We start from the raw sequence: 24,309 nt of genomic DNA, 5'->3' as shown, positions 1-24,309 counted from the left end.
GGATGCCTCAGGTCCTCCTCCACATATACCCCACCACCGGACAGAGGCATTCAGTTCTTTAAACAAGCCCAAGGCAGAAGGAAGAAGAACAATCGTATACCAGAAACACTCACAGAAAATGAGGGAATTCTGTGCCCGAAAGAAAAGTTACCCAATGCAGCCAGGTGCGTCAGGGTGGTTGCCCTGTGGACCTCGAAGAAAAAGAGTTTTCAATGGTAAGTCTACCATAACTCTTATTTTCTTCTTCAGGGTCCATAGGGATCCACAGGGATACCATGGGGATGTCCAAAAGCAGTTCCCCTAAGGGTGGGGATGCTCCTGCGCAGAAAGGAGAATTCGCCACCCAAAGGAAGCATCCTGAGAGGCAAAAGTATCAAAGGCGTAGAACCTAAGAAAAATTTGGACAGACGACCACATGGCCCCACAGACCGGGTAGAATGTGCTGTTGCCGTGTTTGGGACAGGGAGATCAGCCTGTGTGTACACCTGAGATAGTCATGTTACATTCGAGCCAGGGTCTGCTTGTTAGCTGGCCATCCTCATTTGTGAAAACCATATAGCACAAAAAGAACTTCTGATTTCCTAACAGAGCTTGTACGCTCCACATAGATACGGAGAGCACAAACTACAGTACATCCAGGGAGGCTTCACCTACAGAAAGGTCTGAAAACTGAAAAGCTGGAACCACAATCTCTTCATTCACATGAAAACAGGACGCTACCTTAGGAAGGTAACCCTCCCTTGTACAGAGAACAGCTCTATCCTGGTGAAAAATCAAAAATGGAGAGCGACAAGAGAGCGCTGCCAAATCAAAGACTCTGCGTGCAGATATAGCTAGGAGAAAAAGTGTCTTTGCTGTCAACCATTTCAAATCTACAGAGTCCAGAGGTTCAAATGTGGGAGCTTGTAGCCCTTTGAGAACCAAAGATAAATTCCATAGTGCTACCGGTGGGACAAAAGGAGGCTGAACTCACAGAACCCCGTGAAAGAAAATTCTAACATCTGGTAAAGAAGCAATCCTTCTCTGGAACAAGACCGACAGCACAGACACCTGCACTCTCAAAGTGGCCAGGCAGCGACCAAGACCTAATCCAGAGAGAGACACAAAACTCTCGAGTGAGAAGGATCCCCTTAGACCTTATTAGATGATACTGTGAGTTCCACCTGGAAAGAATACATTTTCGCAGAGGCCTGAAATGGAACTGAGCATACCCCACCATGTCGAAGGTAAATACCATTGACCCCAGGACCTGCATCGCTGATAGAATGGACACTTTCGTTTGCATGTTCGCAATGATGGGGCCACAATTTTGTCCTCTGGCATAAATACCCTTTGTGCCTCAGAATACAGACGTGCCCCCAGATGTACCCTCTGCTGTGTTTGAGAAAGAGAGGATTTCTTCCAATTGATGAACCGCCATTATTTTGGTAAAGACCCGAAGGGCCGTTGATAGACCAAAGGGTAATGCCTGAAATTGGAAATGTTGTTGCAGGACATCAAACCATAGAAATTGTTGGTGGGATGGCGTAATAGGTACATGCAGATACGCATCCTGAATGTCCAGGGAAACCATAAAATCCCCAGGCTCCATTGCCAAAATAATTGACCGAAGAGTTTTCATATGGAACTTGGGTACACGCATGAGTCTTTAAATTTAGAATAGGGCGATGAGACCCATTCGGTTTCTGAACCAAAAATAGATTGGAATAATAACCCCTTCCTTGCTCAAACACAGGAACCACGATTATCACCCCTGCCTGCAAAAAGGATTAAATGGCCTTGATCGCATCTGATGGGTGATTTGTGCAAAAAAACTTCTGAGGAGGATGCCTCCGGAAAGTGAGGGCATACCCCTGAGAGACCACTTCTCGGACCCAGGCATCTGTTGTTTGATGCCAGTAATCCGCAAAATTAAAAAGTCGGCCTCCCACTCTGGGATCCCCCAGGAGGGGGCCCATCCCATCAGGCAGGTTTGTCGTCTGGTATAGAAGCTTGACGCCTGGCCGACCCAGACCTCTTAGTTATCCTGCGAAAACTAGACGGCCTGGAGGAAGACTGTTCTTTTACTTGTCCCTGAGGATTAAAGGACCGAAAAGAAAACTGCTTAGACTTTAATGTAGCTGTTGATGGCAGACCTGCAGTTTTTGAAGCTGCCAGAGTAGCTATTAACTTATCTAATTCTGCTCCAAAAAGTATATTCCCAAAGAAGGGCAAGGTTTCCAAAGTTTTGACCCAGTATCTGCTTTCCAGGACCTTAACCAAAGGACTCTACAAGCCACCACTGAAGCTGCCGATGCTGCTAGGAGTCCAGCATCTATTGCAGCTCCTCCCAAATAGGAGTCTGCTTCCTGTATGTGGGAGATATATGTCAGCTGTTCTCTGGTAGCATCTGCTGGAGAATCTTCCAATACCCCCGTCCATTCTTCAACAGCCTTGGCTACCCAAGCCCTAGCCATAGCTGGTCGAGTGACAGCTCCAGATGATGAAAATACTGTTTTAAGACAGGTTTAATTTTTCAATCTGGAGGGTCTTTAAGAGAAGATGCTGACGGAATAGGCAACATAGCATTCCTGACTAAGTGTGTCAAATGAACATCCACAGTAGGAGGAATTTCCCGCTTAGTACATTCAAAAGCTAGGAAAGGATACATAGATACTAATCTTTTCATAATATAAAACCGTTTATCCGGGTTGCTCCATGCATCTTCCATAAGTTCAGTGAGCTGCTCAGATTTAGGAAACTCCATTTTTATCACCTTCTGGTGTTTAAACACTAGAGCCTTCTTTCTAGGAGCTGGTTCATCATCCTATATATTTAGGATTGATTTAACCACCCTCACCAAAAAAGGAACATTCACTGTAGGAGGACAGTCCTCCGATGATGCGTCTGAACCTAAATGCTGAGCAGACTGATAAAAATAAGAGTTGTGGTAAAACATACCTTTGTTAACTCTTTTTCTTCGAGGTCCATAGGGCCCACAGAAAATACCTTGGGGTATTTGGTTGGAGTGATCCAGGCACCAAACAGTTAACAAGCTTTAGCTCCCAGGATGCACTGGGTCCTCCTCCATATACACCCCGTTCCCAGCTACAGGTAGCCCAAAGCAAGAGAAGGCAAAAAAGATGAGACGGAAGGACCCTTGTACTCCAGAAACACACTCTCTAAGAAGAGGGAATCATAGAAAATACAACAGAAAATATTTCCCAATAACACCAGGTGCGTTAGGGTGGGCATGTCCCAAAGCAGTTCCCTTTAAGGGTGGGGACACTCCTGTGCTTCAGTTGAAAGGAGAATCCTCCGCTCAAAGGAAACATCCTGAGAGGCAAAAGTGTCAAATGCGTAAAATTTGACGAAGGTGTGGATGGAAGACCACGTAGCTGCCTTGTATATTTGTTCAGCCGAGGCACCTCAACAAACTGCCCAAGATGGTCCCACAGATCGCGTAGAATGTGCTGTTACCATGTTTGGAACAACAAGATCAGCTTGTGTGTACGCTTGAGAAATTGTCATATGCAACCAACTGGCCAAAGTCTGTTTGTTAGCTGGCCAGCCTCGCTAATGACAGCCATACAAAGCAAATAAAGAATCTGACTTTCTAATGGAGTTGGTGCGATCTACATAGATACGTACTGCACGGATAACATCCAGTGATGCTTCACCAGCCGAAACGCCTGAAGCTTGCAAAGCCGGAACCACAATTTCTTAATTCACATGAAACCGAGATACCACCTTAGGAAGGTAACCCACCCTAGTACGAAGAACAGCTCTATTCTAATAAAATATCAAAAAAGGAGAGCAAAAAGACAGGGCTGCCAAAACAGAGACCCTGCGGGCAGAAGCATTAGCCAAAAGAAAAACTGTCTTCGCTGTCAACCACTTTAGGTCTACCGATTTCAGGGGTTTGAATGGAGGAGCCTGCAAAGCCATGAGAACCAATGTCAAATGCCATGGGGCTACCAGGGAGACACAGGGAGGCTGAACCCTCAGAACATCCTGAAAAAATAATCTAACATCAGGTAATGGGGCGATCCTTCGCTGAAAAAAAACTGAAAGTGCAGAAGCCTGAACCCTCAGGGTGGCCAGACGGAGACCCCGATCTAAACCAGCCTGAAGAAAAGAAAGCACTCGAGAGACCTGAATCACATTTTCTCAGTTCACACCACTGCAAATATGAGTGCTAAATTCTGTAATAAATGCGACAGAGGAAGGTGTCCGTGCCCTCAACATTGTCTGAATTACAGAATTGTAAAAAACCTTTTGCCTTTAAGACAGAGGTCTCAAGAGCCATGCCGTCAAAGATAGACGAGGAAAATCTGGATACAGGCAGGGACCTTGTATTAACAGGTCTGGCCTTAGATGAAGAGGCCACGGAATGTCTATGTAGGTCATTGAACCAATGGCATCTGGGCCAAGCAGGAGCTATCAGTATTACTGTCCCGTCTTCCTGTTTGACCTTCCTGATGACCCTTGGAAGAAGGGAAAACAGAGGAAAAAGATACACCAGTCTGAAGTTCCGCTTCACTGCCAGAGCGTCCACAAACTCGGCTGCAGGGTCCCTGGTTCTGGATCCGTACCTGGGGGACCCTGTGGTTGTGACTTGAGGCCATGAGGTCTACTTCTGGAAGACCCCAACTGTCCACAAGGCTCTGAAATACCTGTGGATGAGGAGCCCACTCTCCGATGTGTATATCCTGCCGAGTTAGGAAGTCCACTTCCCAATTGACTCCTGGCATGAACACCGCCGTTATCGCCGGAAGGTGACATTCTGCCCAGACCAGAATGTTTGATACTTCTGTCATGGCAGCCTGGCTCTGCGTGCATCCCTGATGGTTGAGGTAGGCTACTGCAGTGGCGTTGTCGTACTAAACCTGGTCAGCCTTGCCCTTTAGTATTTCCTGAGCTTGAACAAGCGCTCTGAATACTGCCTTTAGTTCCAGGACATTTATGGACAGAAGGCCTTCCCTTGTCATCCATTTTCCTTGAAACGTGTGTCAACCTGTCACTGTGCCCCATCTGCGGAGGCTGGCATCGGTCGTGAGGAGTATCCAATCTGGAATCCAGAATGGGCGACCCTTGTTGAGACAGTATGTCTGTAACCACCATGACAGGGACAGTCGCACTTCTGGCGAGAGATGGATCATCTGTGCCTTTGAGTGGTACGCCCCATTCCAGTGCGAGAGGATTAACCGCTGCAATGGTCTGGAGTGGACCTGGGCATACTCCACCATGTCGAAGATCGACACCATGCATCACAAAATCTGCATTGCTGCATGAACAGATACTGATCGGCTGTGAAGAAGCCTGCATAGCTGCAAGATTGCGGCTGAAGGGCCGCAATCTTGTCTTCTGGCAGATATATCCTTTGTGCCAGAGAATCCAAGCGAGCCCCTAAATGCACCATCTGCAGTACTGGCAGAAGCGATGACTTCTTCCAATTTATGATCCATCCATGTCTGTGTAGACAGGCAAATGTCAGTCTGAGATGATGCTGCAACTTCTGTGAAGACTGAGCCAATATCAGGAGATAGTCCAAGTTTGGCAGGATCCTGACCCCCTGGCGCCTGAGGCAGGCCGTCATTACTGCCATGATTTTGGTAAACACCCGAGGGGCCGTTGATAGATCAAAAGACAGTGCCCGAAATTGGAAATGCTCCTGTAGCACCGTGAATCGCAGGAAACGGTGGGACAGTGTAATTGGTACATGAAGAAATGCATCCTGAATATCCAAGGACACCATGAAATCCCTTGGTGCCATTGCCAACACAATCCACCGCAAGGTTTCCATACGAAACCTGGGCACCCTGATAAATGCGTCGAGTCCCTTCAGGTTTAGAATAGGCCGGTGAGACCCATTGGATTTTTGAATCAAGAAGAGGTTGGAATAATATCCCTTTCCTAGTTTCACTGGAACCGGGATTATTACCCCTGACACCAGCAGGGAGTGTATAGCCTGCTGGAGGGCCAAGGCTTTCGTAGAATCCGCTGCCAGAGATGTGCAGAAAAACCTTTGCGGGGGACTTCTCCAGAAAGTAAGGGTGTACCCCATGGAGACCACCTCCCAAACCCAGGGATCTGTTGTTGTGAGATGCCAGGTATCTGAAAACTGAAGAAGTCGGCTTCTTTCCCTGGGGGAATCCCAGGGTAAGGCCCATCCCATCAGGCTGCAGGTTTATCATTAGTTCTAGAAGCCGGACGTCTGTTTGGCCAGGATTTCTTAGTGGTTTCCTGCGAGAACTTGTTCTAGAGGAATATTGACTCTTTGCTTTTCCTTGCAGCCAAAAGCCCCGAAAGGACAACTGCTTAGGTCTAGTAGTGGATGCTGAAGGTAGACCAGTCGTTTTAGAGGCTACCACCGTAGCAACAATCTTGTCTAACTCTGTGCCAAACAAAATGCCTCCCGTAAACGGAAGGGATTCCAGGCCTTTCTTAGACCCTGCATCCGTTTCCAGTCTCTTAACCAAAGGGCACTCTGAGCCACAACTGAGACAGCAGATGCTTTAGAGGACAACATACCAGCATCCAATGCTGCCTCTCCCAAATAGGACGCTGCCTCCTTAACATAGGAGATAATCGTCAGCTGTTCCTTGGAAGCTTTTGGAAGAGTATCTTCCAGTGTCTTCATCCATTCCTCAATAGCCATGGCCGGGCGAGTAACAGCTCCTGATCGAGAAAAGACTGCCTTGAGAAAGGCTTCAAGTCTCCGTGAAACATTTAAGAGAGTATGCAGATGGTATAGGCAATGTGGTGCTCCTAACCAGATGTGCCAAATGTGCGTCTACTGCTGGCGGAGCCTTCGTAATTATGCGCGTGCCGGGCAAAGGGGTACATCCCTTACCAATCCATACATAGACTTGTTATTCAACAATAAGGAGCGCACAAAGATAGAAATGTATCACCTAGTTTTTAATATATAAAACATGTCAATAAACACATTAATACAACTTAATTAAACAATTTGCACAGTAAAACGATTGCTATACTTCCAATACTAGTCACAAGGCCAAAACCTATAAGGATTAAGAAGTAGCTTTGTCTGATTTAACCCCAATTAGGAAACCGCTTGCTGATGCCCTTAGCCTTCAGTTGTTTTTAGAATATGATTTCTCTCTCCAGAGAAAAATCAATTATAACACAGATTAGATTAGAAATGCACTTCTCTACTGGATCTTGTCTTTAAATTGATCCAAAAAGCAGTCAGTATAGACAGGTGAATTTAAGAGCATAAGTCTCTTAGGAGAGCGATCACAGTCTCCCCATTTGCATAGCTTACCACTGCCGGTGTTTGGAGCAGTGAGATTTCTCCTGGGACAACTGCCACCAATCTGTGGAGCGCTGATTACTGTTACCAGGAGCAGTGAAGACTCTGCTTATGCGGCCAGCGCTGTTCCACACGGCAGGCTGGTGGTGTGGACAAGGCACACTCCACAGGAGACAGTATATAGCTGGATGCAGGAAGGTTGTTTAAGCTCAGAGCAACCTGTCAATGCAGTGGAATTCGGTTTATGGACAGCTGTTTTCAGGCAAAGTATCCCCGTTCCTTGGAAAAGTGTCCCTGTTCCTTAACGTGTTTCTCCGCTATAAGGGGTAGTGGTTTCCTCAGAAGGCAAGTGTCCTTACCAATCCAATCCAGCCCGACAGGTCTCAGGCTGCTCCCCCACTGGCTCTCAGTCAAAAGTGCCCATTATGCAGTGCCCCCTGTAGTTTTCCCCTTTATGCATTTCCCCCTGTAGTTTTGCTTTGCCCTTATGCAGTGCCCCCAGGCTGAAGTAGTGCCCCTATGTAGTGCCACCAGACTGGACCCTTATGTAGTGCCCCCAGGCTGGCCCCTTATGCAGTGCCCCCAGGCTGGCCCCTTATGCAGTGCCCCCCGTAGCAGCCCTCTTTATACAGTGCTGCACCGCCAATGTTACAGTGCCGGGCGGTGGGGGATTTTTACCGGGCGGACCGCCCAACAAATAAAGCGTGGGGAGAACACACACACATATATATATATATATATATATATACATACATATATATATATATATATATATATATATATATATACACATATATATATACATATATATACATACACATACATACATACATAAATAAATCAATCCACTAAGCTCTTTAGTCAACAATCAATAGCTCAGGTAGGATATGGATCTCTATATGACCTGATCACTGCAGGAGAGGCATACAGGGAGACTGACCCAACCTCCTGAGCACACAACCTCCTGAGCAGGCCAGAGACCTGAGAGTGGTCTCTGGCCAACTCATATAGAGGGAGGCTGGGAGGAGCAACCAGGACGCTGGAAACTCGTATCTGAACCAGCGTCTAGGTCGGGGGATGGGCCGCCAGGGGAAAGCATACCTCCTCTTTGCTGTATGGATCCACCTGGCACACTGACATGGCCGCCGCCATCAAGCCCCTGGCTGTCAGTATCCCTCATGTCCCAGTGTTCTAGTGTTGGAGACAGTTTGCACATGGCTCCTCACAACAGCATCCCCCAGCGAGTCTCCACTGCCGGAGGCACGGACTGCCACACGGTTCTCCGCGTCAGCGGCCGCGGGGAGCCCTTACCTGCATCCCCGATGTTTCTGGTTGCAGTACTGGGCTAGCTAAGCCTACCGAAACCACCAGTTCCATTACTGGTGCTGTGGCCCGGTGGGGGAAGATGGAGCAGCGACACAGGCATCTATCTGGGCTCTTAGCCGCTTCGGGTTCTCTCCTCACTCAGCACGCAGCGCTGCACAGAGGAAAAGAAAAAAAAAATTTGTTTGGGACTGCAGCCGCAGTCCCACTGCCAGTAAGGTGCCTTCTCGCACCAAACAAAAAACTAACTGCCTGTTGCTGGGGGCGGGGAGTATATGGAGGAGGACCCAGTGCATCCTGGGAGCTAAAGCTTGTTAACGGTTTGGTGCCTGGATCACTCCAACCACATACCCAAAGGCATTTTCTGTGGACCCTATGGACCCCGAAGAAGAAAAGATAACTTCCATTTGGGTGTCTTAGTAACTACCGGGTGTGCTCGCCACAGCCAACTGAGCCATACTCTGACTTGAGTGGGCATAAACATCCATCCATGAAGGATGTATAGAAGGGACAAACATAGCATGCTGTGGGTATCCCATACAAGGAGGACACCCAGGATGGCTCCTGTACAGGGGCTGGTAAACTGGACTGGTGAGGTGGTTCATTATAAACAGACAGCACACAAACCATCCTGCGTAAAGTCCAGAGAGGACAAGCCCGCCAAACAGGATTTACATGAAACCAGCACAGGGGCCTCCACCTCCTGTTCACTTTTACCTTTTGACATATTCAATATTAAAAAATAACAAATACAATGCAATGTGACAGCCTTCCTAAATACTAGTAAATGGGGATGAGGAGAAAAAACAGCGATAGTTATATCTGATAGTCAGACATAAAAGGCAGTATCAATACGGCAGCTAGCAAACAGTCACATACAATACATATGTAATTTAGTTGCAACAGACTGTGAATCAACTACCCAAACACAAGGCTTGGTAGGATATAGAGCTCCATATACCTGACCCGAGGGAGAGGTATACAGGGAGACTGACCCAAAAACTCCTGAGACCAAATCGCTTTATCAGAGCACTGATTGAGTGTCTCATATACACGAGGAGGGTAGGAGGAGCAACCCAGACGCGCAAAAACTTTTGATGGATCTGCGTCTGGGTCAGGGGAGGAGCTGCCGGGGAAAAGCCATAGCTACATCAACCAGCCGGGTACGCTGCCCTCATGGCAGAAGCGTCAGCTGCCGATCCCCGTCATCAGACGATAAGGCCCCGATGGTCTAGTGAGGAAACGGACACTCCGGGCCCTCACTGCAGCAGTTTCTGGTGCGTCTTGAGCACCAGAAGCAAGGATTGCCGCGTGTGATCCCCGTAAGCGAATAAATCGCCTTACCTGACATCACCGTGCGTCCGGTTGCAGTCTGGGCCCCAGCATCATGCTAGCAAGCTCTGCCATGTCCCACCGAAATCACCATAGATGTTACTGGTGTTGCAGCACGGCGGAAGTAGACGGAGTCGCAGTGCATGCGTCTTAATTCATGCGCTCAGCACTGCTAACTCAAAAACATAGAAATAAAATAAAAACAAAATAAAATAAAATCTTGGGACTGCCTGAGCAGTCCCGTTACAAAAGTGCATCTGAATCCTGCCGCACCACGAACAAATGAATGCTTGTGGCCGGGGTATATGTGGCGGAGGACCTGAGGCATCCTGGGAGATGAAAGCTTAACTGTTTGGTGCCTGGATCACTCCAACCACATTATCCCCATGGTATCCCTGTGGATCCCTATGGACCCTGAAGAAAAAAATTAAGATGCATTTCCCACATCTAAGCTTTGATATAAGGGTTGTGGTTTTCAACATATTCAAAACATCTATCTATTGTTCTCCTAATATTCCCAACTTGCCTAAATGAAATCCATTTGGTCTTTATTGATAAGCCGTAGGTCTAAGTTGTCTGATTGATTTACAAATCTTGAAATGTATTTGCTAATCAAAGTGAACAATAGAGGCCCATAAATAGAACATTGAGAGGGGTCCTTTTTATCTTAGAAATCAGAGTTACTGTGAACAGAGTTATAGTGACTGAGCTTCAATGTGTGTGGTTAACAAGGAGACCATGTCCCGCCAGCTGTCCAATGCACTCAGCAACCCCCGGCCACGGCATCTCCATCGCGCCGGAAGTGACGTCAACAGAGACGCCGTTGGCAAGGGATGCGGAGTGCATTGGACAGCCAGCTGAACATGGTCTCACTGGTAGATGGGGGTAAGTGTGACATTATTGTGTGTCTATTTATTCACTGTTTAGCACTTTATTGCTCACTGATGTTGTCCTGAGAAAGGGGATATGTTCCCCGAAACGTTGACAAAATAAATACCCTTATTTAGGGTTCACCGTTGTTTACAGTCTCTGAGTGCCACCTGTCTTTTCTGCTGTATTATTGAGGGGGCCGACCCTCTAGGAGGGCACCGGAGCAAGGTATTTGACTATTGATGTGGAGTGCCAGGGCTTGGTTTTTGTATCTATCTACCTATTTATCCATCTTCTGGATCATAAAAGAAAAAAAAAAAAAAAAGTTGTGAAATAATAGCGTATATCCAAAACAATAGGGCAAATGTGTAATTCGCATCTGTTAATATGGTCATTTGTGCGATATAAATTGCAAATATGACAATACAATGTTGTAAGCACAGCATGGTTTGTTGCATAAGCTAAAACATAGTAGAAATCCTTTAATTTTAACCCAGAAAAAAACATCAGTATTTATCATTTCAGTTTGATCATATTCAGAAAAAGTGCAAACAGAGCTCGGTATAAGTAGGAAAACTATCCGCTATCACTTATTCATTTTACCTCTCAGGACAGTGAGTTTGGCACTGACTGTAGATTCACCATGGATGTTCTGAGCAACACATTCATAAACATTTTCATCTCTTGGTGTTCGTAGAGGTTGAATACGTAGAACTGCACCAGCACCTTCATCAAATTCTATTGTCTGGAGGGGGGACATATATAAATTAATAAATCTTTTGGAAGGACAATAAAGTTGCATAAAATGTGAAATGAGAGACAAAAAGAATTCAACCAGCACTTAAATACAATTCCTAGCAGACATAAAGAACAGTTTACAAAATAAGTGAATACACATAACGTTTAAAAGTCAATTGAAATAAACACCAACAATGATAATGGTACATACTCTATAGCAGTGTTTCTCAAACCCGGCCATGGAACCCTAAAGCTGGCCGCATATCTAAAAGATTATCTTTAGATGTGTGGGGAGCTTATCAGTGCTTGTTTTTCAGATCAAAGTTATTACCATTAGTGTTACTTAAGTGTTGGTTACTTTTGAATTTTTTTACAACTACATTCTTAGTTTGAAATATGATATATTTTAATTGTTATTCTCGCACAAACAAACATTGGATCTGTTAATCAAACCGCTAATTTTGTTTGTCAGAGGGACGACTCTTGATTTCGTTTCCATGCAAACAAACCAAGCACGCATGTTCATCCATATTCCTGTTCTACCAGGTAACTGACCCTCTAATAGAATAACGATGTAGAATTCAAGTTTATTATCTAGAGGGGACGAGGCCCTCAGGTAGTGGGTCCCCTGTGGGCTAGTCTGACCCTGAATCAGTTTGAATCAAAATCAGAGGCCATGAGAGAATAGAGAGGAAGCTCCATAGTCATCCAACAAGGGGGACAAGATCACAGAAAATGTATGTTTTGTAGAAATAATATAATATCAGTTTTCACTTTCATGATCTGGCCCTAGAACCCACACATAGCTACTATGAATTGAACCCATGCAATGTGGAAACCCAAAGCCAGCTGCTGTATGTTTCTACACAACACAGGCAGAGTACACGTTCTTTCTAACCACTATCCTACAAGTGTGGCTCCATCCTGAACCACCTACTATGTCCCTTATTAGAGTTTTTAGATTATTTGATCTCTACCATATGGCATGGGTGAAAGCTACAATGGAAAGTCACAGCGGAAAAAGTCTTTGACATTTGGGAAAGCTACATATCTACCCTGTCTGCAGCTATACAATCTCAGATTCATAGTTCTCTATGTAATACTTCCTAAGAATGGTAGACGGTAATCCACCTATTACACCGATACCCTGGAGGGTGGGGCGACTGAGCGAGCGCATTTTGGTTATTTGCTTAGTTTACACTATTATTATAATAACATTATATGCCTAATGATGCTTATTTTCTGAAACACTCCTATTCAATTTGGTTATATAAAACGTCTATTATTTTATTAACATATTGCAGATGTACTATCTCTAGCCTGTATCATCTACTGCAACTTGTTTTTTGTATTCTCGACTGATGTGCCACTTTGGGTCTTAAACACCATTTTTGTTTACTTTAATCTGAAGTATACAAGATGCTTGAATGTCACTCATTGCGTCAATAAAAAAAAATATTATATATATATATATATATATATATAGGTACATGTAGAGGGGCACTCGCATTACCTGATTCAAATGCCGGGGTGCCATCCATAAAATTCAAGTATACAAGTAAAGACCCCTGTATCCCAGGGACCAGGCGGCACTCGGCGGACTTCAAAAAATGTCAAATAAATTTTAATCCATAAATCGACGTTTCAAGACCTATGCGGTCTTTTCATCAGGATATACATACATGAATGAAATAAAAAATAAACTCACCTATATACCCAAGTGTATCAAGAAAACAACTAACACCAATTGCTTACCGTGACCAGCGTCGTCTCGTGGAGCACAGAGTCCGTGACCTCATCACACTGCGTCTAGACCGGCAAAAGATCCCAGCGTTGTCTGGGTAACGGTAGCTAGGCAATGAAAAGACTCCAAAACAAATTGTGCGTTGACCAGGGCCACGGACCACTGCTGCTCACCGAGCGGACAGCTGTGGAAAGCACAGACATAACATTTTACTACTAAAACCATACTATTACATAGAACCACCCAACATGAATATATATAGAGGCATATATAAAAAAACAATATAATGGTCACATAAACAATCGGAACCCGATATATAGTAAATATTAGACAAAACCCGTAAGTCTGGGCAGCCTTGTAAATATACTAAAAAATCAAAAATCGCATAGCCATAAAAAACTAGAGATATAGAACAATGAGACCTAGGTTTTGTTTTTTGAAAAATTCAAGGTATACAATATAATATAATATAGAGCAAATGCAAGATGTATAAAAAGATCGATTATAGGCATGAGTTCCAAGGAAGTTTTTCATTAAGCCCACCAGGGGATACCGTGTTCAAGGAAAAGATCCAACGTGCTTCCCTGATGGAGAGGAGTTTAGCTCTATCTCTTCCTCGTTTTAATGGGGGTATGTGGTCGATGATCTTATAGTTCAAATCTTTTAATAGATGCTTTGCTTCACTGAAGTGTCGAGCCACCGGTTGTTCACTTGTTTTACCCTCTATTGCCGCTTTGATAGCCGACCGGTGGAGCGCCATCCTTTCTTGGAACATTCTGATGGTCTGCCCGACATAGCACAGGCCACATGGACAAGTTATCATATACACTACAAAGCGAGTTGAGCAAGTGACCACATGTTTGATGTTAAACACTTTACCCGTATGTGGATGTTTGAACGTGGAGCCTATTTCCATGAATTTGCATGTGGTGCAAGTAACGCACCTATAGCATCCAGGTTGTTTTGTAAAGGGGAATTCGTTCTTCCGTTTCATTGAAGTTATATCACTCTTCACCAGAATGTCTTTGAGATTTCTACCCCCTCTGTAACTTACTAAAGGGTATTTATTAGATAAACCCGGCAAGTCTTTATCACTCCGGATGATTGGCCAGAGTGCTTTTGATGCTCTAGGGATTACCGAGCTGGCCAGCGTATATTCTGTAATCAGGGGGATCTTGTCTCCAATGTCACGTATATTCGTGCTATTCAATAAAGCGGACCTTGACATTTGCAGTACCTCTTTCTTTTGTTTTAATAATATCTGTTTGTTGTATCCTCTGTTTTCAAACTTTGTGACAATCTGGTCCAATTCACGCTCGACATCACTGTTTTCACTGGTAATCCGCATAGCACGTATCATCTGGGACCTAGCCAGTCCTTTCTTCAACGCCGGAGGATGAAAGCTGCTTTAAAATAAGTAACGTGTCGCGGTCAGTGTCCTTAGTATATAGTGATGTCTTAAATTTATTGTTAATTATCTTGATTGTCACGTCCAGGTAATTTATGGACGAAGTACTGGATTCAACTGTGAATTTAATCGGGGTGTTCTGTTGGTTAACATTGGAGATCATAGTTTTAAAAGACGATTCGTCCCTTTTCCAGAGCAGGAACAGATCGTCTATGTATCTCACATAGAAACTGATGTTAACTGCCACTGCTGGATCAGTAAAGAAAAAATATTCTTCCTGGGCAAACATGTATATGTTGGCGAAGGCCGGTGCCACATTCGAGCCCATTTCTTCATCCTCCAGCGTTGAAGAAAGGACTGGCTAGGTCCCAGATGATACATGCTATGCGGATTACCAGTGAAAACAGTGATGTTGAGCGTGAATTGGACCAGATTGTCACAAAGTTTGAAAACAGAGGATGCAACAAACAGATATTATTAAAACAAAAGAAAGAGGTACTGCAAATGTCAAGGTCCGCTTTATTGAATAGCACGAATATACGTGACATTGGAGACAAGATCCCCCTGATTACAGAATATACGCTGGCCAGCTCGGTAATCCCTAGAGCATCAAAAGCACTCTGGCCAATCATCCGGAGTGATAAAGACTTGCCGCGTTTATCTAATAAATACCCTTTAGTAAGTTACAGACGGGGTAGAAATCTCAAAGACATTCTGGTGAAGAGTGATATAACTTCAATGAAACAGAAGAACGAATTCCCCTTTACAAAACAACCTGGATGCTATAGGTGCGTTTCTTGCACCACATGCAAATTCATGGAAATAGGCTCCACGTTCAAACATCCACATACGGGTAAAGTATTTAACATCAAACATGTGGTCACTTGCTCAACTCGCTTTGTAGTGTATATGATAACTTGTCCATGTGGCCTGTGCTATGTCGGGCAGACCATCAGAATGTTCCAAGAAAGGATGGCGCTCCACCGGTCGGCTATCAAAGCGGCAATAGAGGGTAAAACAAGTGAACAATCGGTGGCTCGACACTTCAGTGAAGCAAAGCATCTATTGAAAGATTTGAACTATAAGATCATCGACCACATACCCCCATTAAAACGAGGAGGAGATAGAGCTAAACTCCTCTCCATCAGGGAAGCACGTTGGATCTTTTCCTTGAACACGGTATCCCCTGGTGGGCTTAATGAAAAACTTCCTTGGAACTCATGCCTATAATCGATCTTTTTATACATCTTGCATTTGCTCTATATTATATAATATTGTATACCTTGAATTTTTCAAAAAACAAAACCTAGGTCTCATTGTTCTATATCTCTAGTTTTTTATGGCTATGCGATTTTTGATTTTTTAGTATATTTACAAGGCTGCCCAGACTTACGGGTTTTGTGTAATATTTACTATATATCGGGTTCCGATTGTTTATGTGACCATTATATTGTTTTTTTATATATGCCTCTATATATATTCATGTTGGGTGGTTCTATGTAATAGTATGGTTTTAGTAGTAAAATGTTATGTCTGTGCTTTCCACAGCTGTCCGCTCGGTGAGCAGCAGTGGTCCGTGGCCCTGGTCAACGCACAATTTGTTTTGGAGTCTTTTCATTGCCTAGCTACCGTTACCCAGACAACGCTGGGATCTTTTGCCGGTCTAGACGCAGTGTGATGAGGTCACGGACTCTGTGCTCCACGAGACGACGCTGATCACGGTAAGCAATTGGTGTTAGTTGTTTTCTTGTTACACTTGGGTATATAGGTGAGTTTATTTTTATTTCATTCATGTATGTATATCCTGATGAAAAGACCGCACAGGTCTTGAAACGTCGATTTATGGATTAAAATTTATTTGACACTTTTTGAAGTCCGCCGAGTGCCGCCTGGTCCCTGGGATGCAGGGGTCTTTACTTGTATATGTATATATTTTAGTAAACCACTGTCCCTTGAGGAAGGAGGACCGAAACAGCTGTTTGGGCTGGTCACTGGGTTCAGAGCTTGGCTCCCCAGTTTACATGGAAACTATGTGCTAAGTATTTTTCCTGTTGTCCCTAAGAAGTGTTTACTATGATGGCTTTTCACTCATGTATGGGACTTTATTAAAGATTTTTTCTACTTTTTCAAACGGTGTGCTGGCTGATATTTCTACCTTGTGTCATACAAGCAGTAGAAGGAGGATTTATATTATATATATATATATATATATATATATATATATATATACACACACACACACACACACACACACATATATATATATATATATATACACACACACACATACATACACATACATGTATACATACACACACGCACACAATGTTGAGTCTCCCATAACCAAAATGCTTGGGACCACGAGAGTTTTGGATATCGGAATATTCCGTATTTTGGAATATTTGCATACCATAATGAGATATCTTGGGAATGGGACCCAAATCTAAACACAGAATGCATTTATGTTCTATATACACCTTGTACACACAACCTGCAGGCAATTTTATACAATATTTTCAATAATTTTGTGGCTCAAACAAAGTTAGTGTACATACATGAAATCTAAAACACAGAATTCATTTATGTTGCATATACACCTTATACACAGGGCCTGAAGGTAATTTTATACAATATCTTTAGAAATGTGTGCCTTAAACAAAGTTTGTGCACACTGAATCATCAAAAAGCAAAAGTTTCACTATCTCAGTCATGCTAAAAAAAATTCTGTATTTCGGAATATATTTGGATATGGGAGTCTCAACCTGTATGTAACAAATATTATATATATTTTTTTTAATTATTATTCTTTTTTGATGACTTGGTGTAATTAGCTTGGTCAGTGTCAGTGGTGCAGTGTTAGGTGCTTGAATCAGGGTCCACACATAACATTTCAGGTTATAAATAAAAGAAATGTGCTTTACTGTCAGCATAACTCTGGAAACACAAATAACAAACACCTAGACCACTGACTCACTTCTTCGCTCCTGACTAACCTTGGGCAGCTAGTCTGCAAATACAAGTCCAAAGTCAGCTTAGTCCTGCTTCCTGCAGGTTAACACAAGCTCCGGCCTGGTCTTTAGTTGGCTGGCTGCCACAGCCTCACAGTCTGGCCTGTTTCTTTGCAGGTAAAATAGCTCAGTCCCAGAATTTGGTAGCCTTCCCTGTCTCCCACAGGTCTAGGCTCAGGCCTCCTGGCCCTCAATGGCTTGCTAGCACAGTGAGCTCTGTCTGACTGGTCTGCCTCAGTCCTCCCTGGACTGAAACCACTGAGCAGCAAATAGGTGAGCTAACACATGGCTTTAATTCCCTGTGTGGGCGGATCCCCCCAGCCCCACTATCGCCATCTCTGGTGATCCTGTCACAATATTTATATATACCCAATGCGCTGAGGGTAAAATCACTGGATGGCATTTGCCACAATAAAATGTAAAAAACCAAGTCAACTACATTACTTTTAGTTCTACTGTTGTCAAATATATGTTTAATATAACTTGTACCACATTAACCTTTAAAATGTTGAGGTAATGTATGTATTGACTTGGGTTGAAAACCTCTTCATTCAAATGGTCTTATAAACTCCAGAGTGAATCTAGCTGTCAGTATGATTAATTTAATAGTGCTATACAAACTATTTGTGTAGCAGAAAAACAGCAAGCGAGAAATAATTCATCTAGCTCAGTGGTTTCCAAACTGAGTGCTTTGGGGCACTTGCTAAAGGTTTGTGGTCCAGGACCGTATTAAATTATTTACACTGAAGTGCCCAAAGTCATGGGATAGATGCCTAGTATTGTGTAGGATCCCCTCTAGCCCGGCAAAATGCAGCAACTCGACGAGGCATCAATTCCACAAGTGGACGGAAGACCTCTGTAAATATGTTGACCCATGCTGTTTGGATAGCTTTTTCCCTGATATTTGTAGGTTCTGGATCTTGAGTGCGACTGGACCTCTCCACCACATCCCATAAATGCTCAATTGGGTTCATGTCAGGGGACCCTGGTGGCCACATCAGTCGTCAGAACTCTCCAATTTGCTCCTCGCTCCAATTCTGGACAACTTGGGACCAATGACACTGTGAATAATTCTGCTGGAATATTCCATCGTTGTAGGGGTACATGAAGTCTATTAGGAGCTGCAATAGGTCATCAAGCAATGCAACTTAGTGTTTACTTGTCAATGATGTGTTTAGGCAGACCAGCAGACCCAAACCATGCCACGTGAACACACCCTTACACCATTATGGAACCACCACCACCCTGCACGGTGCCTTGTTGACAACTGGAATCCATGGCCACATGGAGTCTGTGCCAAACACAAACCCTACTATCAGTCTACAACAACTGGAACTGTGACTCATCCGACCAGACCATATATGTTTCCAGTCCCCCAGGATCCAATTAGTGACGTCACAAGCCTTGGTGAGGTCCAATTTCGTAGTGTTAACAGGGCCACTCTGGTGGGTCTCCTGCTCCCATATCCCACATAAGCTAAAGAACGCTGCACTGACCTGCTGGATATGAGTCTGGTACCTGCTGCATTGAATGTGGATGTGATTTGAGCCAGTGTCGCTTGTCTGTGACCGTAGAAAATTCTGGCCAGACGCCGCTAGTCATGATCATTAAGCACCCGTGGTCTGCCACTACGTTGTCCACCGTGGGTGGTAATGCCTTCCATGAGGTATGCCTGGTACACATGACACTGTAGATCGAGTAATGTTGAATATCCGCACTACTTAAAAAATGGAATGTCCCATCCGTCGAGCATCCACTATCATGCCCAGTTGGAACTTTGATAATTCACGTCACCTTACCATGAGCAGCCTAACCGGTGTTTAAATTGACTCACGAGATGTCAGATTACAACTGATGCAGGTCTGGGCATTTCCAAGATGTCACAGTACAGTTACAGCACATACCATTACCTTTACATACTGCTCTCCCATGACTTTTGGTGCTTCAGTGTATAGTCCATGTGATTGGCAGCCAAGAACTCTGGTTTTACCTATCATAAAATGAGTGGACAAACAGAATGTAAACCTGTCCACCATCTAACTGAAACTGAGGATGACATATACAGTAGGAGTAAATTTACTAAAGTGAGAGTTTTTAGGAGTGGAGATGTTGCCCATAGCAACCAATCAGATTGTAGCTGTTATCTTCTAGAAGATGCTAGTTAAATGTTAAGTAGAATCTGATTGGTTTCTATGGGCAACATCTCCAATTCTAAAACCTCTCACTTTAGTAAATTTACCATACAGAGTCTCTGAGTTGCGACTTTATGCAAATTCTGCTACAAATTCCATGCTTCCGATTTGTGTAAGGACCGAGTACCCACTTTCCGTAGACGCAGTGATAAAGATTGGCAAGTCGTTAGACGCCACCATCAGTCGCAACTTCAAAACTTGCACCAGCCCAACGGCTGTTTTGCAAATGGAATTACTTCTGGTATCACTCCGTTACTGTAGTCAGACGATTACCACACGCACAAGTCAATAGCAGAGATCTACCAACCAGATTTACAAACACGTCATCGTAAACAGGAACATAATCCAATACTGATGTAATTTTAAGGTGTGGTGATATATCTACAAAAGCCCAATATTGGTTGCTATATTGCAGTGTGTGGCCTAACATATGTCAGATAGAGATGCAGTTCATACAGTAGCTTAGAAAGATAAAAGGGTTAACAAAAAACTAAACAAAAAGAAATTGTAATATGTAAGCAGTATGCTGTGGGATCCAGAATTAACGTGGTGTAGCTATTTCTCAATCACAATAGAACAAAGTATTTTCTTGTTTCAGGACTAATAATTACCTTTATATATAATCACAGTAATTGGTATGTAATACCAGCAGTCGGGATGGCTCCTGGCAAAATACTGAACGGCATCCCGACAGGGGTCGGGTAAGTATAATAACCATCCCCACCTATTCCCCCTAACCCTCCCTTCTTGTAGAGTAACCCTAACCCTCCCCACCCCACCCCCTAACCCTCCACGTTAGTGCCTAAACCTAAGTCTCCCCCCTTAGTGCCTAACCCTCCCCCCCCACAAAACCTAACGCTAACCCCGCTATACTGCCTAAGCCCATTTCTACGCCTATCTTAAGTCCCGTGTCGGTTTCCACTGTCGGGATTCAGATCAGCGGCATGCCGTCTGCCGGTCTGCTTACTACATCCTTAATCACATCAAAGTACAATTGGGCCATATTATAACCTGATTATTCTCAAAGTGATTAATTTTAATTGCATGACAATTTTGATACAACCAGTAAGACAGACAATATCAGGTTATATGCAATGTCGAATAGCTACAGGATTTTCACACTTTAATTGCAGGATTTCCAAAAATTCAAATACGAGGGTGGATCCAAAGGTCTGTGTCCTGACGTAGTAGTAGATGTCGCCCCGTATTGGTTTGGTACTAGACGTCTTAGTAGAACACTGTGGAAAATTACAGCACAATTCTTATTTTATTTTTGCAGATATTGAATAATAAATGGAATAATATCACAAAAATTTGGGAACATCATCATCACTAAAAGTTGAACAATGGAGAGTACTAAAAAATGAAGAAAACTGAAATTTGAACCTTCATTAAATATCTGGAAATGAAGATAATGACGGCTACTGAAAGCCACACACAAGCTCAAGGAACACATTCATGGGAAGACTTTTGCGTCTGATGACAATGTCATAGCTGCTGTTCAGGACTGGTTTGAGGACCAATCACCAGACTTTTTCCTGAACGGAATCAAGAGGTTGGAACATCGATGGAAGAAGTGTATTGCAAAATAAATGCCATTTGAACTAAAATTTCCCTGTTACTCATGGTGAGGACACAGACTTCGTAATCGACCCTCATGCTTAAAATCAGTATATTTCAATATAAGGTGGTGACTATTGATCATTTTAGCCTTTTACCTCTGATTATGTAGATTACAAGGCAGAGATGCATGTTCAGCTCTTCAACAATTCATTTAAAAAAGGACAAGATTAAATCTGATTAAATGATGGCCTGTGTAAAACGGCTGCCCAGTTTTCCTCTAAAATCCATAGAAAGCTGCTAAATAAACAGGTCACTCAGCTAAGGAGGGCTGTTTACCAATATACTCTTATAATTATACGTCTACAATGAACAAAAAACAATATGCAGTATAGCGATAGTGTTTCCGATAAACTACATCACGGGTTTCTGAAAATACGGTATAGCACATAATGTACAGAAGGCACAGTAAATTACTAGATACACACATAATAAATGTATAAATCATACAGAAGTATAAAGTATAATAGTTACTGCTGTTATGTAACACCATGCATACAGACATAGTAAAGCATTTCCTCCTACAGTCACTGTAAGGAGCTCAACTAAAGGGCCCTACACACGGTACAATTGCAAACGATCCAATCTCATTTGCGATTTCCCTTGAATTCCTGTGCACTCTCGGACAAAAGATATTGGCCCTGATTCAGAGCCGGACGCTCTGACCAGAGCGCTCGCTCTGAATCAGGGCCCTCCTCCATTAATATGGACCGTCCTCCTGGACGCTCGTATAGCTGTGGGTCACCACCCACAGCATATACAAGCGTGCAAAAAGATGGTCGCGATGGTCTTGACCATCGCGACCATCTGACTTGCGAGGGAAACCCTGTGGTCGGGTTTCCCAGCCGCAAGGCAAGGAGTGATTTTGGCTCTATCAGAGCCAAAATCACTCCCACTGACATCACTAGTGATGTCAGTGGGGCCGGCTTAAGACGGTAGGCGTTCCCATGGGAACGCCTCCGTCTGGCAGGCACGCCCACCAAAGGGGGCGTGCTGTCAATCAACATCGACAGCACGCCCCCTTTGGTGCGAGACCCGGAGCGATGGAAAGTCCTTCGCTCGCCGGGTCTCCCGCATACGCACGACGGAGCTCCCTCCGTCGTGCACATGTGCAGTGGGGACCATCGACCCACTTGCGAGCGTACTGCCGCTCACGAGTGGGTCTGAATTACCCCCATTGTGCCTACATATGAAATGATTGTACAAACTATAAAATTATATAGATGGGTCATTAACTATTGAAGTTCGTTAAACGATATATCGTTTGCAGCAAACAACCTCACGATGCTGGCACAAAATAGAAGAGTGGAGTGGCCAGGAAAAGTGACAACATATTGTCCATTGCATCGTTCATACACACGGTACGATGTATGCCAAATCGTGAATGATAGGTCGATATCTTTCTGCAGGTTCAATTGATCAGCAAAAAAATTACAAACTATGAAAGGCGCTGTGGTTATTATAATAAACAATGATAATATTGATAATCTGTCTGCTGCTCTCTATGAGTGGTGACTAGCCACTCTAGTGGGAAACCCAGAAAAGATTCAGTAGTGGATGAAAGTGCAATGGGATGATGCTTAATATCAATTAATTTCTATTGAATAATCAATTAAAACAAGGACAGGACTTAGCACGGACCAGTCCTAAGACATTGGTAGGCGGTTAGAACATTCTCTGCACGGTGACGGGCATATCAGAACGGCATTCCGGACACTGTCCTCTGTTTCCAAGTGAAGTTCAGACCGGGAGCTACAATTTTAAAGGTCAGCTTGTATTGTGCACAATACCACTGTTAATAAATTCATTAGTGAAACTTGCACAGAGATCAAAGATTTCACTAGTTTCACTTCTAACATCAGAGACTATCTTTTCACCTCCAGTCATTGGCAGAGGTGTAACCATACAAATATACATAATTTTGAGCTATATTATTTAATTTTATTTATGTTTTATGTTCTCATTGATGTCAGCAGTGTCCAGTACACAATTTATACATCATATGCATTAATATAGACTCACAAGTTTGTTATAATTTTATCTACTTTGTTGTATGGTTTTAATTGATTATTCAATAGAAATGAAACATCATATTGATACATCCCATTGCACTTTCATCCATTACTGAATCAATTGATTAGCAACCACGATCAACGACAGCGGGAGTGCGCATTGGCATCATTAGCACGCCCACACACGGCACTTTTTAAAAGATTTGTCGTTCCAATCGGTCAAAAATGGCCAAATCATTTTAAAAGTCGTACCGTGTGTGGGGGCCTTAAGATTCAGGTGGGGTTTCTTTTTTATTTTTATGTTAAAAGTTTTTGTTTCTTTTTTGTTATTATGTGAAAAGTTTTTTCTTTTAAGTTACAAATAATAGAAAAAGAAAGCAAATTAAGATGACAGAGAAGGAGGGGGCTGACATACAGATCAAGACCAAATGTAACATGTATTGTGCCCTGAAAGGGAATTCAGCAGTTAGGACCCAACTCCTTTCTCATCATACAAAGTTTTTGTGAAAACCATACATAAATAGGAAATACTTTCATCTTCCACCTGCCTGTCCAAGTGTGCGGAATTCTCACCAATCTTTCAGTAGTTACAATACTTGGCTATGCAGCCTTTAGCCATGAAAGTTAGGCTGGGTACATATTAGACGATATATATTTTCGTTGCAAATTGGAATGATATATTGGGCACATTGTCTAATGTGTACCCACGATTGCAAGCTCCCGCAGGTAATCACATCTGATGTTCTGCACATCAGATGTGACGACCCAGCGGACGACGGCATGCATTCTAAATGCGGACGTGAA

General features: G+C 43.5%; 1 protein-coding gene across 7 annotated transcripts in view; it reads right to left on the bottom strand.

Annotated features, from left to right (window-relative positions):
- PTPRS (protein tyrosine phosphatase receptor type S) overlaps nt 1-24,309 on the bottom strand; it is a 458,571-nt gene that overhangs the window by 279,447 nt on the left and 154,815 nt on the right. For all 7 annotated transcript variants that reach the window (XM_088446483.1, XM_088446485.1, XM_088446484.1 and 4 more), the window contains exon 4: nt 11,387-11,528. In XM_088446483.1, the coding sequence (XP_088302609.1) occupies nt 11,387-11,528 (142 nt within the window). The remainder of the gene's footprint in view (nt 1-11,386; nt 11,529-24,309) is intronic.

The sequence above is a fragment of the Taudactylus pleione genome, unplaced genomic scaffold (assembly GCF_031769625.1).
Source record: "Taudactylus pleione unplaced genomic scaffold, aTauple2 ptg000399l, whole genome shotgun sequence".
Taxonomy (NCBI): domain Eukaryota; kingdom Metazoa; phylum Chordata; class Amphibia; order Anura; family Myobatrachidae; genus Taudactylus; species Taudactylus pleione.
Note: the sequence above shows the minus strand (reverse complement) of the source record. Positions and strands in the feature narration are given on the sequence as shown.